The 16,846-nt window shown below is 41.0% G+C and overlaps 2 protein-coding genes across 4 annotated transcripts in view; one reads left to right on the top strand and one right to left on the bottom strand.

Annotated features, from left to right (window-relative positions):
* Positions 1–16,846, bottom strand: part of LOC129830250 (paired box protein Pax-7-like) — a 166,247-nt gene that overhangs the window by 108,778 nt on the left and 40,623 nt on the right. The gene's annotated exons all lie outside the window — the stretch shown is intronic.
* On the top strand, positions 3,575–12,949 carry mesd (mesoderm development LRP chaperone). Its single transcript, XM_055892674.1, has 3 exons — positions 3,575–3,759; positions 4,396–4,628; positions 11,780–12,949. Exons 1-3 carry the CDS (start codon positions 3,601–3,603, stop codon positions 12,048–12,050), a joined length of 663 nt encoding a protein of 220 aa, XP_055748649.1. The 5' UTR covers positions 3,575–3,600; the 3' UTR covers positions 12,051–12,949.

Below are 16,846 nucleotides of genomic sequence, written 5' to 3'. Positions count from 1 at the left end.
GGAAGCTGTGTCAACAAAATACTTCTTCTGTGCAATATTTCTGCAATGGTTGCAATGGTTACATTTAAAAGAGCCCTTGGGTTTGAGAGTCACCCGGAAGATAACTGTGGACTAATTTGTCATTTCGTATCACTTTGGATGATTCCCCAATTATTTTGAATGATTCTTTTAATGTTCTCTGCTTCAGTGCTGTATTTTGTAACAAAATACACTCTCTCTGATGTATCACGAGGCACTCCCCTTTGCAATAAGTTCTCTCTGTTAAGTAATCCAGCCCTTATGCCTGCATCTTTCAGGACCTGAATGCTGTAGCCCCGATTCAAGAAGCGATTCTTCAATTCAGCAGATTTGACACTGAAGTCTGTTTCCTGATCGCAAATTCTGCGGACTCTTTGGAATTGGCCATGTGGAATATTCTCTTTTAGCCTTTTGGGGTGAAAGCTGTCTGCCCTCCGAATGGTATTCCCATCTGTAGGCTTCCTAAAGATTGATGTGTGCAAACAACCTTTGTCATTTTTACTAATGTCGAGGTCCAAAAAATGAATGTTATCCTTGCTGTACTCCATAGTTAGTTTGATGTTAGGGTTAATGCTGTTAAGGTATTGGTGGAAGGAAATAAGTTCATCATAGAAATTGAATTATATTTGGTTGGACTTTTGTTGATATTTTCAATACTTATGGCTGTGTCTTGATATTTTATGTGCAAGTTGGACTGAGAAAACAGCACAGGGCACTGTTGTCACTGTAAATATATACTTTTTAAATTGAAATATTTAATTGAAATAAGTAAATTAAGCAATAAGGACATAATTTTCCTTAAAGTCAAGTTTTTTAGTTGACTAATGTTACTGTCCCCAGTACAACAACAAAAAATACTTAAATACATGTAAATTTGTTCTTGAAACATTTAATTGAAATACTGTGGAATTCCATTCACTCCTATGGATGACTGCTTTTACTGGGGAGTGCCAATATGGCCGACCAGTGGTTTCGAAGCCTCTCAATGGCCAATATATAGATGGATTAGCTGACAACGTCACAAAAACCATGCTCACGCTTCAATGGGGCAGAAGTCCATGATTTGTTGTGATTCTGCATGTCCAGATAGCTACCAACATGACAAGAAACTGCCATGTTGGTGTAAGGGCTGTCGTTCTCCTCATCCTCGGACGAGGAGAGGAGAGAAGGATCAGTAGACCAAAATGCAGCATTCGGGAAATAAGCCATCTTTTATTTGAACACGACGATGGCAACACGAAAAACAAAACACTTTCAAAACAAGAAAACGACGTAGACGAAAAACCTGAACATGAACTTACATAACTAACGTAAAACTCACGGACAGGAACAGACTACATCGAAACGAAACGAAACGAACATCCAAACAGTCCCGTATGGTGCAAACATAACACAGATACGGAAGACAATCACCCACAAACAAACAGTGAGAACACCCTACCTAAATATGACTCTTAATTAGAGGAAAACGCAAACCACCTGCCTCTAATTAAGAGCCATACCAGGCAACCAAAACCAACATAGAAACAGAAAACATAGACTGCCCACCCAAAACACACGCCCTGACCATAAACACATACAAAAACAACATAAAACAGGTCAGGACCGTTACAGTTGGGAATCGGAAGTGACTTGTTTAAGCTAGTTTGATCTTGTTCTTTATGCCATGTCTTGTGAGGTGTTGCCATATTAGCATTGACTAATTTCATTTATACCATGTCTTGTGAGGTGTTGCCATATTAGCATTGACTAATTTCATGTCAATGTTAATATGGCAAAGATGTGCAGGCTAGCTAACCAACAACTGTACCCATGTATTTGAGAGACAACAGTGGCATGTCTTAATGGATTACAAGGGAAGCCAAGCTTCCTCCAAAAAATGACCAATAAAAAATATATATTTCTCCTTCAATTTGCAGAGGCACAATTTATCTCACCAGAGAAAGCATCTGAACGAGCGAAACAGCGCCTCTCCGTCTCTGTATGTGTAGCCCATCTATCTGAGGCTGTCTAGTCAAAAAGAGTATGACATTGTTGCTGCCCGTAGAATTGAATGCAAGAGAAGCCAGCGAGCATTTGGCCTCCCTTGATAAAAAAGTATTGAATAATAGCCAATCAGCGTTGAGCTAAACTGAGTGAGCTCAACTGTGAATGGTCCTGGCGCACCAAAAAAAAGGGAAGACAGTTTGGATTTGGCTTCACACCAATCACAACACATCGAGAGCAAAACATCCTTGACAGAAATAATTTGAATTTTTGAATCTCATTGTGTTGTTGTCCTCTGGCGGCTAGCTAGCTAGCTAAAATTGTCCCTTTCCTAAATTAGCAATTGATGGAGATATGGATTTGGAATTGTGGTTTTACTTAATTCTCCATACTGGCCAATGATTATAATGCCGATTCTGGCCCCTGGCCTGAGAGGATGGAAGTTCAATATGTAGCTAGATGTAGTAGGTTAATGTTAACCAGCTGGCTCATCATTGCCCATTGAAGCAAGTTAGGCGAGAAAGCATTTCAGCCAGTAAGCCTAGGACAACAAAAACTAAACGTGTGTATATGACAGAGTCATAGACCGTTTCATCAACATAACAGAAAGAAGGATGGCATTGGCGTTTCTCTACGAGTAGGGTGAATCAACATGTTTTTTTCTACTTGCACGAACGCGCACACACACACACACACACACACACACACACACACACACACACACACACACACACACACACACACACACACACACACACACACACACACACACACACACACACACACACACACATCAGAACCATGGACAGCCACATCATATTCAGATTACGTTGATTGAACTACCGGTACATTGTTTTTGGTATCTTTTAGTTGTCACTGTATTAGATTAAGCAGAGGTGATTTGATGATGTTGAAATGTTGAAGTTGAAATGGTGCTGGAATAGTGAAGGCAGCTCCTTTTTCTTTGCGACCTGCGACAACTCTCTGTGGTTCTAAATCAGTAGTTGTTTAGTAGTACGAAAATGTTGGAAACTGTAACTTGCTTGACCATGCTGTAAATCATGTTAGTTTGTTAGATGCAATATGTTTGTGGACTTCACAGGACAGAGGTTGCTCTCCGGTTTTGTGACGAAACAAAAGTGTAGTTGAATTTATTCTGCCATTGTCCCTTGTTATTGTCTCGGCCTTAGGCTTATATATCACAGCAGCAAGGCATATGAACTAACATGATTTATAAAGTAAACAACACAATTATCACAACATAGGTTGTAATACAGCTTTTATATCTGGCTTGGCTTTCCCAGTGATTTCACCCACGCATAGCTACTGAGACAACAACTGCTCATTGTCCAAATGCATTTATGTTTTCAATTAACATTGGAGACTAAATATAGATGACATGTTTCAACAATCTAAGCCAACCCCGTCTGTTTTGCCCCATAGCTGAGCACACGTCGGTCTTGTTGCTAAACAACCAACCCCTCTATAGCAGTAGCAATCCAGGGTTTATATACGTGATTTTACTGTAACCAATTCCCCTTTGTCACGTCCTCTGAGGAAAGACTCTCAGCCAATCACCGTTCACCATCTGTAAGCATGGCGGCGGACTTCAGGTGGGGATGTGCTGTGCTCTTGCTCTGTACGTATTTGATATGTATTTTAGCAACGGACGGTCAAGATAACAAGCCCAAGAAGAAGAAAGATATCCGGGATTACAATGATGCTGATATGGCACGGCTTTTGGAAGAATGGGAGGTAAACAACACGTTTTTAACTCGGTTAATAGCTGCTTTTCAGTTACTCAGACAGCTGGCTAGCAACTCGGCTAACTAAATGGCTAATCAGAAAGCTAGCTAACTAACGTGCCCAACATAATTCCTGTCTGATCTCAATGATCTTCGTAGCTTACTAGATAGCTACAAGCCCCAAATTATTGCTCCTTCCTGATAAGGTATAACTGTCATGCAGCATCATAGCTATAGTCCATTGTATTATATACCGTAACTAGCTAACCTTGACCTGCTAAGTTAGCGATATGTTTGTTAATGAGTGAACTAGCTAGCTAACCATGAAGTCATCCTGTTTCACGTGATATATTCTTTGCAACTGGGTATCCATCCATCAATCAATCAAATGTATCAGCAGATGTCACAGTGCTATACAGAAACCCAGCCTAAAACCCCAAACAGCAAGCAATGCTCGTTGCACTCTCCACACAACTTTCTTTGATGTCTATCTAGCTAACTAGTTAACTAGGATAGCCAATGTACTATTCTGTTCCTATTTGAATGAATAGCTTTGTTGCATTACTGAAGTACTTATAGTCAATGATATCATTCATTGTGTAATAGGTCGAACTCAGTCTCATCTCTTCCTCCCCACTTCTTTCAGAAAGACGATGACATCGAGGAGGGCGACCTCCCTGAGCACAGACGGTCCCCCCCGCCTATCGACTTTTCCAAGGTGGATGCTTCCAAGCCTGAGGAGCTGCTGAAGATGTCCAAGAAGGGAAAAACTCTGATGGTGTTTGCCACGGTGGCGGGAGAGCCTACGGAGAAGGAAACCGAGGAGGTGACCAGTCTGTGGCAGAGCAGCCTCTTCAATGCCAATTTTGACATCCAGAGGTAGGCCTATACTTCAGTCCAATGCAGCATTTCTCAAACCTTTCTCATTGTATAATGGCCTGCAAACCTACCGTGCTGGACTGTGCGCTATTTCAGGGTTGGCCTAAGTCTGTACTGCTAAGAACATTTTTATATATAAACAAATAAATCCCTACTAACTTATAACAAACCCTCCCAAGCTCTTCAAACTTTCTCTATCATGCTGAGATAATCCATCTTTAGGATTATTTAGCATTTCAAAAATAATGTTGACTAACATCTGTTACACACGATAGCTCTGTTGTCATATCCACACTAATCTTCAACCTGGCATTTCTGCTTTCCACAATCTGAGTCGTGGTAATAACCTTTCCAATGAACGCTATGAAGTCAGTTTGATTTACTATCAGTGTCCTTTGACACAGCACAGTGGGATTTTTAGGCCATATTGCCCAGCCCTATCTCTATTTATTTTTACAAAATATATATATATATTTTTTTTGTATAAAATGTTCTCAAAATGGCTCTGTGCAGGTCAGTCAAATTCTTCCACAATCTCAACAAACCATTTCTGTATGGACCTCACTTTATGCATGGGGCTATTGTCATGCTGAAACAGAAAAGGGCCTTCCCCAAACTGTTGCCACAAAGTTGGAAGCACAGAATTGTCTAGAATGTCATTGTATGCTGTAGCGTTAACAGTTCCCTGGAACTAAGGGGCTTAGCCCAAACCATGAAAAACAGCCCCAGACCATTCTTCCTCCACCAAACTTTACAGTTGGCACTATGCATTCGGTCAGGTAGCGTTCTCCTGGCATCCGCCAAACCCAGATCCGTCTGTCGGACTGCCAGATGGTGAAGTGTGATTCATCACTCCAGAGAACACGTTTCCACTGCTCCAGAGTCCAATGACGGCAAGCTTTACACCACTCCAGCCAACGCTTGGCATTGTGTGCGGCTGCTCTGCCATGGAAACTTCCAATTGAGAGTTTCCATTATCAGAATCTTCCCCTGCTAAGCATGGCTAGCACAGAATGTTAGCAGTCTATCATTTCCAATGAACCGGGCTAGTTTGACTTCACCTCTCTCTTTCTTTACGGCATTGGTTAAGGGGATAGGGTGTCACATCAAACACCACCACAACTTTCCACTTCGACACAACATTACTCTTGTTCCCTACCTTCACCCTCTTCATGCTCTCTGCACTGGAAGCACCACTGCTTTCAGTAGCATGGGCTCTTTTTCCTATTACTTTCCACTACAGACCATTCAGGTCCTTGACCCTCATCCTCCCGCTCCATATCATCAGAACGATCACCCATATTGATCACATTCTAGTGCATCTGTAGCTTCTCCAACCTTCTCTCCATTTCCTTCATCGCTGCCATCACTGCGCGTCGCTCCGAGTCTGGTTGGTTCCATCAAGTCACCATGTGTGGAAGGCTAATCCTCTCACCTGGCTGTGCATCATAGCAGCTCATGAAGCTGCTGCTTCTTCTTCCTTCCACAGTGGGAGAGGCTATACTGATATGCCCTCCTTTCCACCTCTAGGCCCCTGGCAAGTATTTGGTATATTCTAGAGCTAGCACACCTGATTCTAATGGTCAACTAATCACCAAGCCATTGACGACTAATTAAATCAGGGATGTTAGTTTAGGGCTACAACCAACTAGTCCATTTTGACATCCAGAGGTAGGCGCTAATGTTAAAAAGGACAGCTAAAGAGGTGAGCCTTAGTTCTGCTCCTGGAAAGACTGCCATCATTGACTGCTAGTTTCATCCCAGTTTAGTCCGGTCACACCTGATTAAACTAATCAATTGATTAGTTGAATCGGGTGTTTTTAACGATGAACAGGATTGAAGATCTCTGACCAACACATTGATTGTTATACTCCTAAGAAGGGATAGGCCTAGGTATGTTTGATAGAATGAGCATTGCACCATCCTGAGAACTCTTGATAAAGAACAGAGGTTCGACATCATCCCTGTCAGAGAGATGATATGATAGCTAAAGAGCTGTAGTTAATGTAATCTTATTTGGGTTGGCACACACTAATACGTAACCAAACTAGGGTTGCACATTTTGGGGAATATTCGGAGGTGGAAACTTTCCGTGAGAATATATGGGAATTAACGGGAATATATGGGAATTAACGGGAATATATTAATACCATTTAAATGTACATGCTTTTTTGCATTGGATATATTTACTATATCATATGGAGAAAAAAAATAACCTTTTACCTTATCATAAGTAGACATAATTGCAAACTATTAAATCCTTCCAATAGAAATGTTAAACAATTTAGTTACGAATTGAACTTTAATTAAATGAGTTGATTCTTCACATGGGATGATTTCACTGAACAACAAAAGGGAATATTGAATGATCCCCAATGATCCATCGCATCTCCCAGAAACGTTTTCAACATGCATACATGATAGTCTAGAAACTACAACTTTGGTTGTCTTCCTCTCAGGCTTCCATGTCTTCTCCCTGGACCTCCTCAATGTCCACCTCTTGAACATCAGACTCTGAGGCCTCATCTTCACTGTCACTTTCCACCCTTGTTGAGGATGTCTCGTTGTCAGGCTCAAAAAGCCTCAAATTTGTCCGGATGGCCACCGATTTTTCAACCCTTGTATTGGTCAGCCTGTTGCGGGCTTTGGTGTGTGTGTTCCCAAACAAGGACCAGTTGCACTCTGAGGTGGCTGATGTTGGTCGAATTTGGAGGATGCTGGAGGCAACAGAGGAAAGAGCCTCAGATCCACAAAGTCCCTTCCACTAGGTGGCTGATGAGATATGTTGGCACGACTGCCATATTGCATCTCCATCCCAAAGCCCTTGCTTGGAAGTGTACTTCGCCAGACTGCCAAGAACCTTGCCCTCATCTAGGCCAAGGTGGTGAGACATGGTAGTGATGACACCATAGGCCTTGTTGATCTCTGCACCAGATAGGATGCTCTTGCCAGCATACTTAGGGTCCAACGTGTACGCTGCGGCGTGTATGGGCTTCAGGCAGAAGTCTGCACGCTTTTTGATGTATTTCAGAACTGCAGTTCTCTCTGCTTGGAGCAACAGTGAAGTGGGCAGGGCAGTACGGATTTCTTCTCTTACATCTGCAAGCAGAGTCTGAACATCCGACAGGATGGCATTGTCTCCCTCAATCCGTGCAATGGCTATAGGTTTTACGAGTTTCAGGCTGCTTATACAGTGGGGAGAACAAGTATTTGATACACTGCCGATTTTGCAGGTTTTCCTACTTACAAAGCACGTAGAGGTCTGTAATTTTGATCATAGGTACACTTCAACTGTGAGAGACGGAATCTAAAACAAAAATCCAGAAAATCACTGTATGATTTTTAAGTAATTAATTTGCATTTTATTGCATGACATAAGTATTTGATTACCTAGCAAACAGTAAGAATTCCAGCTCTCACAGACCTGTTAGTTTTTCTTTAAGAAGCCCTCCTGTTCTCCACTCATTACCTGTATTAACTTCACCTGTTTGAACTCGTTACCTGTATAAAAGACACCTGTCCACACACTCAATCAAACAGACTCCAACCTCTCCACAATGGCCAAGACCAGAGAGCGGTGTAAGGATATCAAGGATATAATTTTAGACCTGCACAAGGCTGGGATGGGCTACAGGACAATAGGCAAGCAGCTTGGTGAGAAGGCAACTGTGGGCGCAATTATTAGAAAATGGAAGTTCAAGATGACGGTCAATCACCCTCGGTCTGGGGCTCCATGCAAGATCTCACCTCGTGGGGCATCAATGATCATGAGGAAGGTGAGGGATCAGCCCAGAACTACACGGCAGGACCTGGTCAATGACCTGAAGAGAGCTGGGACCACAGTCTCAAAGAAAACCATTAGTAACACACTACGCCGTCATGGATTAAAATCCTGCAGCGCACGCAAGGTCCCCCTGCTCAAGCCAGCGCATGTCCAGGCCCATCTGAAGTTTGCCAATGACCATCTGGAGGATCCAGAGGAGGAATGGGAGAAGGTCATGTGGTCTGATGAGACAAAAATAGAGCTTTTTGGTCAAAACTCCACTCGCCGTGTTTGGAGGAAGAAGAAGGATGAGTACAACCCCAAGAACACCATCCCAACCGTGAAGCATGGAGGTGGAAACATCATTCTTTGGGGATGTTTTTCTGCAAATGAATTACTTAAATCCAGAAAATCACATTATGATTTTTGTTTTAGATTCCGTCTCTCACAGTTGAAGTGTACATCAGATAGTGCTCGTGGGATTTTCCTGTAAAGATTAGAAAGAGTAAAAAAAATATATATATACAATTCCATTTACAGATAAATAGTTAAGCAGTTTGATTAAACAACTCCTTTGTAAGATAAATGTTTTAAAATGAAACATGTATGGAAACGGGTGAATTAACACTCCTCAGTTAGCAGGCTCAAGCAAGCTAAAACCCACATGGTAGCAAAAATTAACTAGCAGAATTTCTTAACAAGTTAGAAATTATTTAAATACTTTGCTGTAGGCTACTATTTACTAGTTAACAAAAACTAATGTATGTCATATAAAATATATTCACCTCACCCAGTAATGTAATCAACTTACCAGAACGCATGTACAGTTGAAGTCAGAAGTTCACATACACTTAGGTTGGCGTCATTAAAACTCGTTTTTCAACCACTCCACAAATTTCTTGTTAACCTCTCTGGAATATGTGGGATGCTAGCGTCCCAACTGGCCAACATCCAGTGAAAATGCAGAGCGCCAAATTCAAAGAAATTACTATAAAAATTCAACTTTGATGAAATCACACATTCAATATACCAAATTAAAGCTACACTTGTTGTGAATCCAGCCAACATGTCAGATTTCAAAAATGCTTTACGGTGAAAGCAAACGATGCTATTATCTGAGGATAGCACCAAAGAAAACAAACACAGACAATCATATTTCAACCCTCCAGGCGCGACACAAAACGCAGAAATAAAGATATAATTTAAGCCTTACCTTTGACGAGCTTCTTCTGTTGGCATTCCAATATGTCCCATAAACATCACAAATGGTCCTTTTTGTTCGATTAATTCTGTCTATATATATCCAAAATGTCCATTTATTTGCCACGTTTGATTCAGAAAAACACCGGTTCCAACAAGCGCAACGTGACTACAAAATATCTCAAAAGTTACCTGTAAGCTTTGTCCAAACAAGGAGGCCTACAAACCTGACTCAGTTACACCAGATCTGTCAGGAGAAATGGGCCAAAATTCACTCAACTTATTGTGGGAAGCTTGTGGAAGGCTACCTGAAACGTTTGACCCATGTTAAACAATTTAAAGGCAATGCTACCAAATACTAATTGAGTGTATGTAAACTTCTGACCCGCTGGGAATGTGATGAAAGAAATAAAAGCTGAACTAAAATAATTCTCTACTATTATTCAGACTAGAGGTTGACCGATTTTATGATTTTTCAATACCGACACCGATTATTGGAGGACCAAAAAAAGCCGATACCGAATTAATCGGCCGATTAAATAAAACATAAAAAAAAAACATGTATTTATATATATATATATATCATACACACACACATTTTTGTAATAATGACAATTGCAACAATACTGAATGAACAATGAACACTATTTTAACTTAATATAATACATAAATAAAATCAATTTAGTCTCATAACATGAGCAGAGCTTGTCTGCATGGTCCCCTGTCAGTCTGCTCCTCCGAAACACAGACCTTATTTGAAGTAGATCAAGACATTCTCTATGGAAGACATGAACGGTAAAATAACGAAGGAACCCCTTTCAAGTTCAGCCGCAAGTTATTACAGGAATTATAATGCGTTGACTATTTCTCTCTAAACCATATACCTTTGACTAATCCGGAAACTATCACCTCGAAATACGGAACGGAATACACGTTTTGTTTTCATCTAACGGGTGGCATCCATGAGTCTAAATATTCCTGTTACATTGCACAACTTTCAATGTTATGTCATAATTACGTAAAACTCTGGCATATTAGTTCGCAAAGAGCCAGGCGGCCCAAACTGTTGCATATACCCTGACTCTGCGGGCAATGAACGCAAGAGAAATGACACAATTTCACCTGATTAATATTGCCTGCTAACCTGGATTTCTCGTTAGCTAAATATGCAGGTTTAAAAAATATATACTTGTGTATTGATTTTAAGGCATTGATATTTATGGTTAAGTACACATTGGAGCAATGACAGTCATTGATTGATTGTTTTCTATAAGATAAGTTTAATGCTAGCTAGCAACTTACCTTAGCTTACTGCATTCACGTAACAGGCAGGCTCCTCGTGGAGTGCAATGTAATCAGGTGTTAGAGCATTGGACTAGTTAACTGTACGGTTGCAAGATTGAATCCCCCGAGCTGACAAGGTTAAAAACCTGTTCCTAGGCCGTCATTGAAAATAAGAATGTGTTCTTAACTGACTTGCCTAGTTAAATAAAAGCGTAAAAAAAATATTTTTTAAATATTGGCAAATCGGCGCCCAAAAATACCGATTTCCGATTGTTATGAAAACTTGAAATCGGCCCTAATTAATCGGTCGCCCTCTAATTCAGACATTTCACATTCTTAAAATAAAGTGGTGATCCTAACTGACCTAAAACAGGAAATCTTTACTTGGATTAAATGTCAGGAATTGTGAAACTGAGCCATATACATTTAAACTAAGGTGTTTGTAGACTTCTGACTTCAACTGTAGTCCTTGGCTCAGACAGTCTAGTAGTGTGGGCTCAATAGCATGTCATTAGTTTCCAAGATCTTGAGAATCAGCTGTACATGTGATGGAAGAGTGCACTGTGCATGCAGAGGGTTGCAATGCCATTGAATTGTGGATAGTTTAACCAAAATATGCCAGAACCTAGAATTGCCTTATGTGTATCCCACAAAAAAGGTTCACTGTTATAAGCTAACTTTTTTGATGAATTTAAGCGAAATTCCCAGGTTAACTTCCCATGGAAATTTCCCGACCCTTTGCAACCCTAAACCAAACACACTAATACTGTACGTAACCAAACAAAATGTTGACAATAGATTAGTTAATTATTGTAAAAAATAAATGTTGTTTTTGCGGTTTTCTTTATTCCCAGACTTTAGACTTTGGCTAATATCCCATGTTGTCCCTCCTCTCGTACTGTAGGTTCGTGGTGGGCTCCAACCGGGTCATCTTCATGCTGCGAGATGGCAGCTTCGCGTGGGAGGTCAAGGACTTCCTGGTGGCCCAGGAACGCTGCGCCGAGGTCACTGTGGAAGGCCAGGTGTTCCCCGGGAAGGCTGCCAAGAAGGATGACAGCGCCAAGGCAAAGCAGCAGAACGAAGTGAACACCAAAAAGAAGGGCAAGAAGAAGTCAGAGGGCAAGAAACCCGACCTGGACGGCAACAGAGCGAGTAAAGACAAGGTTGAACTGTGATTGGCTGACGATTGAGAGAGCTGGGATTGGCAGAACAATCACAAGGCCAGACCAGAAACAACACCTAGCTTCTTTCACTTTAGTATTTGCAGATCTGAGGCCAATGGGTAGAAGAATGCATCTGACTACTACCTAGCCTTTCAGTCAGGCTTTATGGAGCTGCCACAGGTCTGCAGACACTGAAGTGGTAGAGGCTAGGGGAAGGGACTTGGAAAGAGGTTCAACGGTGACACAGCACAAGACCGTTTTGTGGCACTGTGTACTCTATCAAGCCTATTAGAGTCAGGGTCAATGACTGACCTCAGAGCAGATGTTAAAGTGTAGCTTTGAGGTTTCTGGTTTATTTTACACACCTGTCACTGAGTCTGAAGGTCAACATGTTATTTTCTACGGCTTGTCGATGACATGTCTCTTTTACAATGTAGGGAAGTGACTTTTTTTTATTTTGAAACAAGTTATGAATCCAACCAGTGCTTCAATATTACTTTTTGTCATTGTTTTCCACTATATTGTTCGACAAACAGTACATTTGTTAGAGGCATTGTATTTCATTATTCCAATAAAACATTTAATACAGGAAATTATTTGAGCACAAACTGATTTTCCTACATGTGCCAAAACCACTGATTTAGGATTGAGAAATGTATATAATGGCACCCTGTTCCCTATGTAGTGCACAAACTTCTGACCAGAACCCAAGTACTGCACTACACAGGTAATGAGTTCTATTTGGGACGCACACATAGATAACTGTGATTCTTTTTGATTGTTGATTTCTTGTGTTCACCTTCAATAATACAGTTGAGTTCAGTATTGACTTGTAGCATACAATTGCAGTGGTCGGTCACGTGTACATGGATTTTCAATAAATTACAGAATAAAATGATTTTCTTTGTCAATCCTGTTAAGTTAATGGGTTGCTTTTTGGGGGGGTAATGTGTGAACTGAGACATCATTCCCTCTGCTCGTCCTCTTACTATTTTCCTCCCCATCTTTCCATTTCTCACACTTCTTATTCTGGCATGGCTGTCTGACACATCCCTGAAGGGGGGGTGTTTGTGTGTGAACAAATTCGTCTTGGAAGGAGCAACAAAAGTTCAGTCCACTGCGTTATGGGGCTATCTGCCTGTCCCTACAGACTCCATGTTGGGATTTGTATTGTCATGTTCTGTATATCCTGTCTGGCATGTCTAAACTCAGGTGGACTGGAAATAATGGTGTTAAGCCTAGATTCAATCAGTTCAGCATTAACCTGCTAGAACCAAGAAACGTTGTATTGTTCTGATATAATACTTGGGCTGGATTCAATCCCTATCATCGAATATGGCAGAAGATCCATGTTAAAATGTAAAGGTAGTTTCCCATTGAGTGGACATAAGCAGCGTTTACCGTTAATGCAGTCTCCGCAACCGCGGGACAATTGCCAATCGCGCTTTAAAGCGGGCCTTCAGCGCTATGGATTGAATAGAGCGTCTGTTTTTTTTTCCTTTACTTAAGCCAACAGAGCCCCAGTCTTGTGTTTTAGAGGGTTACTGAGGTCCAGAGCTGGAGGCCTCCACTTAACTAGTCCTCTCTAGCTCTCTCTCAGCATGTGAGCATAGCTCAGCATTCCACAATGATTTATAATGGGCCTCGGAGCCACACCCTTTACGCTGTGCTCACACACGCACACAAAGGAACCAGCACATGAGAACCAACGGGGCTGGAGCCAGCCATTGCCCCTTGCTGATAGTAATTCCAACCTGCAGAGCCCATTAACTTCTCCAATAATGCTGCTAGGATAGCATCCCAAATGACACCCTGTTACCTAGTGCACTACTTTTGACCAGGGCAATAGGGTGCCATTTGGGATAACCCCAAACCAAAGTGTCTGTTCAAATGTGTAGGCTGATGGTTGACATGTGGAACTGATGTGTTTCCTGGTTGAAACAATACTTGGAAACAGGTAGAACATCAGAAATGTGTAGGCTGATGGTTGACATGTGGAACCAATGTGTTTCCTGGTTGAAACAATAATTGGAAACAGGTAGAACATCAGAAATGTGTAGGCTGATGGTTGACATGTGGAACCAATGTGTTTCCTGGTTGAAACAATAATTGGAAACAGGTAGAACATCAGAAATGTGTAGGCTGATGGTTGACATGTGGAACTGATGTGTTTCCTGGTTGAAACAATACTTGGAAACAGGTAGAACATGTGAAATGTGTTGCTTCAACGGTAACTGGTGTTTCTGTGCAGAAAGTCTTTATTGGGGTACACATACGCACACACAGGCTTATAAATTCACTTATTCATTTATTTCTGTACAAAAGTCATTCAAAGATTTTAAGTCATGAGATTGAATTACTTTACAAGCCCAAGTCACGTATAATACATCACATCCATTTGGTGTAGGGTTAAAACAAAACAACGCGGTAACTACGATGAGTTATATTATGCCATAGCAGTGTTTAGTATGATTGTTTTGAAATGTTATAGTATTTTTTATTCTTACATATAATTCAGGACCAGAATACAATACAACTCAAAAGATGTCCCTTGTAGATTTTGTTCAATTATGTCTGTACAATAAATAAGTATAAAATATATCTCTGTTATCAATCTGTGGAATTTTTAAAAACACATTTAAACATAGAAAACACTAAGAACTACCACGTCCGAAAAAAGACCAGCTATTTCGGGCAAAGGGAAACGTTTATCGGATTCTTGCCAGATTTGAAGAAAAATCGCCAATTTATAAATTGCTTAAATAACATTTAAAGTTTTGATTTGGGAGTATTGTCTAAGACCAGATAGCACTTTAGAAGTGACCAAAAAATGTCCTTGGATATATTCAGGATCATTTTGGGGTTTCTTTACATGCTGGTATGTTTAATAAAACACAGACCGATGGACCACAAACGTTCATATGAACAGTTATATGAAACCAAACATTACACAATATCAAGTAAGCGATCTAAAGCCCTCACATAAAAGACGGGGAAACAGCTTCTCTGGAATGGAATCTTCAGGCCAGGTGGACTAAATGTTTGCACCTGGTGCAAAGTTGTTTGTTTTTTATTCAGTGGAAGGGTAAAAAAAAAATATATCTTAATTTACCTAAAAGATTTTCCAGGTAATCTTAAAAAGGTCAAATGCAGCCGTTTTTTAAAATCTCAATATCAAATCATTTCTGGGTAACAATTAAGTACCTTAAGTGATTGTTTTTAATTAAAATGGTCAAAAATAAATACAAATAGCTTCTTAGCAAAGAGCAATTTCTCAAGCAAGGATTTAGCTAGGACTGGCTGGGAGTGGTCTAGCTGTTATTGGCAGAGGTTTGGAACTATCTTCGTTATTGGTCTATTAACTAATGGTGATGTCACCAGGCAGGCCAAAACTCTATCTCACCAAAACAGGCTGATATTTCAGGTGGTCTTTTCAAACAGCTCTTACACTAAAAGGGCATTATCATAATTGCACACTATTATTCCAACCTCAGTGTGGAAATATATATAAAACACTGGAAAATCATGTTTTTGACCACACTGGGCCTTTAACCTGTAATTGACCTTTTGGTTCTACTTTAAAAGTCACTTAATCTCTCTCTTCTACTTCATTGGTCTACATTTTTGTTCTAGTGTGTTAAACGAAGTTAACTTCCCACTGGAAAACACAGGTGCAAACATTTAGGAAATCTGTCTCTGAGTAGGATGAAAAACAAGAAATGTTTGTTGGTCATTTTTTCTCCTCGCGTTTTAAAAGTTCAGTACAGTCAAATGAACGATACAGTCGAATCACTCACATAGTCAACATTGTCACATAAACAGAGACCTGCAAGGTGGGGAAGTTGATAGGTGAGAGAAAAATGCATGCGTTTGATTGGCTGGCCCACACTCTGTAGCACCGGGTTGAAACCGTCCCTAACCACAGATTACCTTAATTATTCTTTAGTGGTGAAAAACATCTGATCTTGGACCAGTAGTTATAGGAACAACTTTTACCTACTCCAGCCCTAGGGGCAGTGTGTGTGGGTTGTGTGGGAGGTGTAGTCACGCGTGTGCCCCCCACTACACCTGGTTCCTCCTCTCCTCTCTCCTCTCATAGCTTAATCTTCTTGACCACAGGGATAGGGAGGACTTGATGGATCTTAGCTCTCTCCTCATCCACCTCCATACGGACCCAGTCAGGTCGAAAAGTGCCCTTGAAGCCTACAAACGTGAGCTTGTCTGAAACAGAGAAATAAAGAAACGCTGGCTCAATGTCAGCTGCTCACATTCTGAGTACACAACTATTTCTCTCTCCAACAAATCCACAAGAAATACAAGAAACAAACAACAACAAATAACACAAAAATCACCCCCCAAACTTTCCTAGGAGGACAGCGCGGGAAAGAAAGGAGGAAGAAACAGGGGAAAGAGGAGGGAGAAAGACAAAGCGAGCTAGCTGGCATTCCTCCTCCTCCATTCTCCAACACTGTGCATACCACTGAGGCGTCTCACCCCATCCAGGAATGATTTCTACACAAATAGACCATTTGTCGTCTCTGGAATTACACCCCACAGTGAGAAAAATGTGTCCCACAGCCTGCTCCGGGATGTCTAGGGGCGTAGAATCTATTTAGTAGAATGTACTGTATGATCTAAAATTAGAATCAGAATTTGGAGAAGGATTTCTGAATTCCAAAATGTGGGTTGTGTCAAGTGACTTGAAGGGGAGAGGGGTTAAGTATGGAGGGAGGAGAGGAAGGACCCTGCTGCTCTGGCATGCGGCTAAGTATTGATTATCCTCCACACACACACACACACACACACAC

This window comes from Salvelinus fontinalis, chromosome 31 (assembly GCF_029448725.1).
Source record: "Salvelinus fontinalis isolate EN_2023a chromosome 31, ASM2944872v1, whole genome shotgun sequence".
Lineage (NCBI taxonomy): Eukaryota > Metazoa > Chordata > Actinopteri > Salmoniformes > Salmonidae > Salvelinus > Salvelinus fontinalis.
This window is presented reverse-complemented; position numbering and strand designations above follow the sequence as displayed.

Bases quoted from the DNA above. Each gene is read 5' to 3' on its own strand.
- mesd (XM_055892674.1), top strand. From the start codon at position 3,601: ATGGCGGCGGACTTCAGGTGGGGATGTGCTGTGCTCTTGCTCTGTACG. The intron at 3,760-4,395 runs GTAAACAACACG...CACTTCTTTCAG, and splicing joins GGCTTTTGGAAGAATGGGAG to AAAGACGATGACATCGAGGA. The intron at 4,629-11,779 runs GTAGGCCTATAC...CTCGTACTGTAG, and splicing joins GCCAATTTTGACATCCAGAG to GTTCGTGGTGGGCTCCAACC.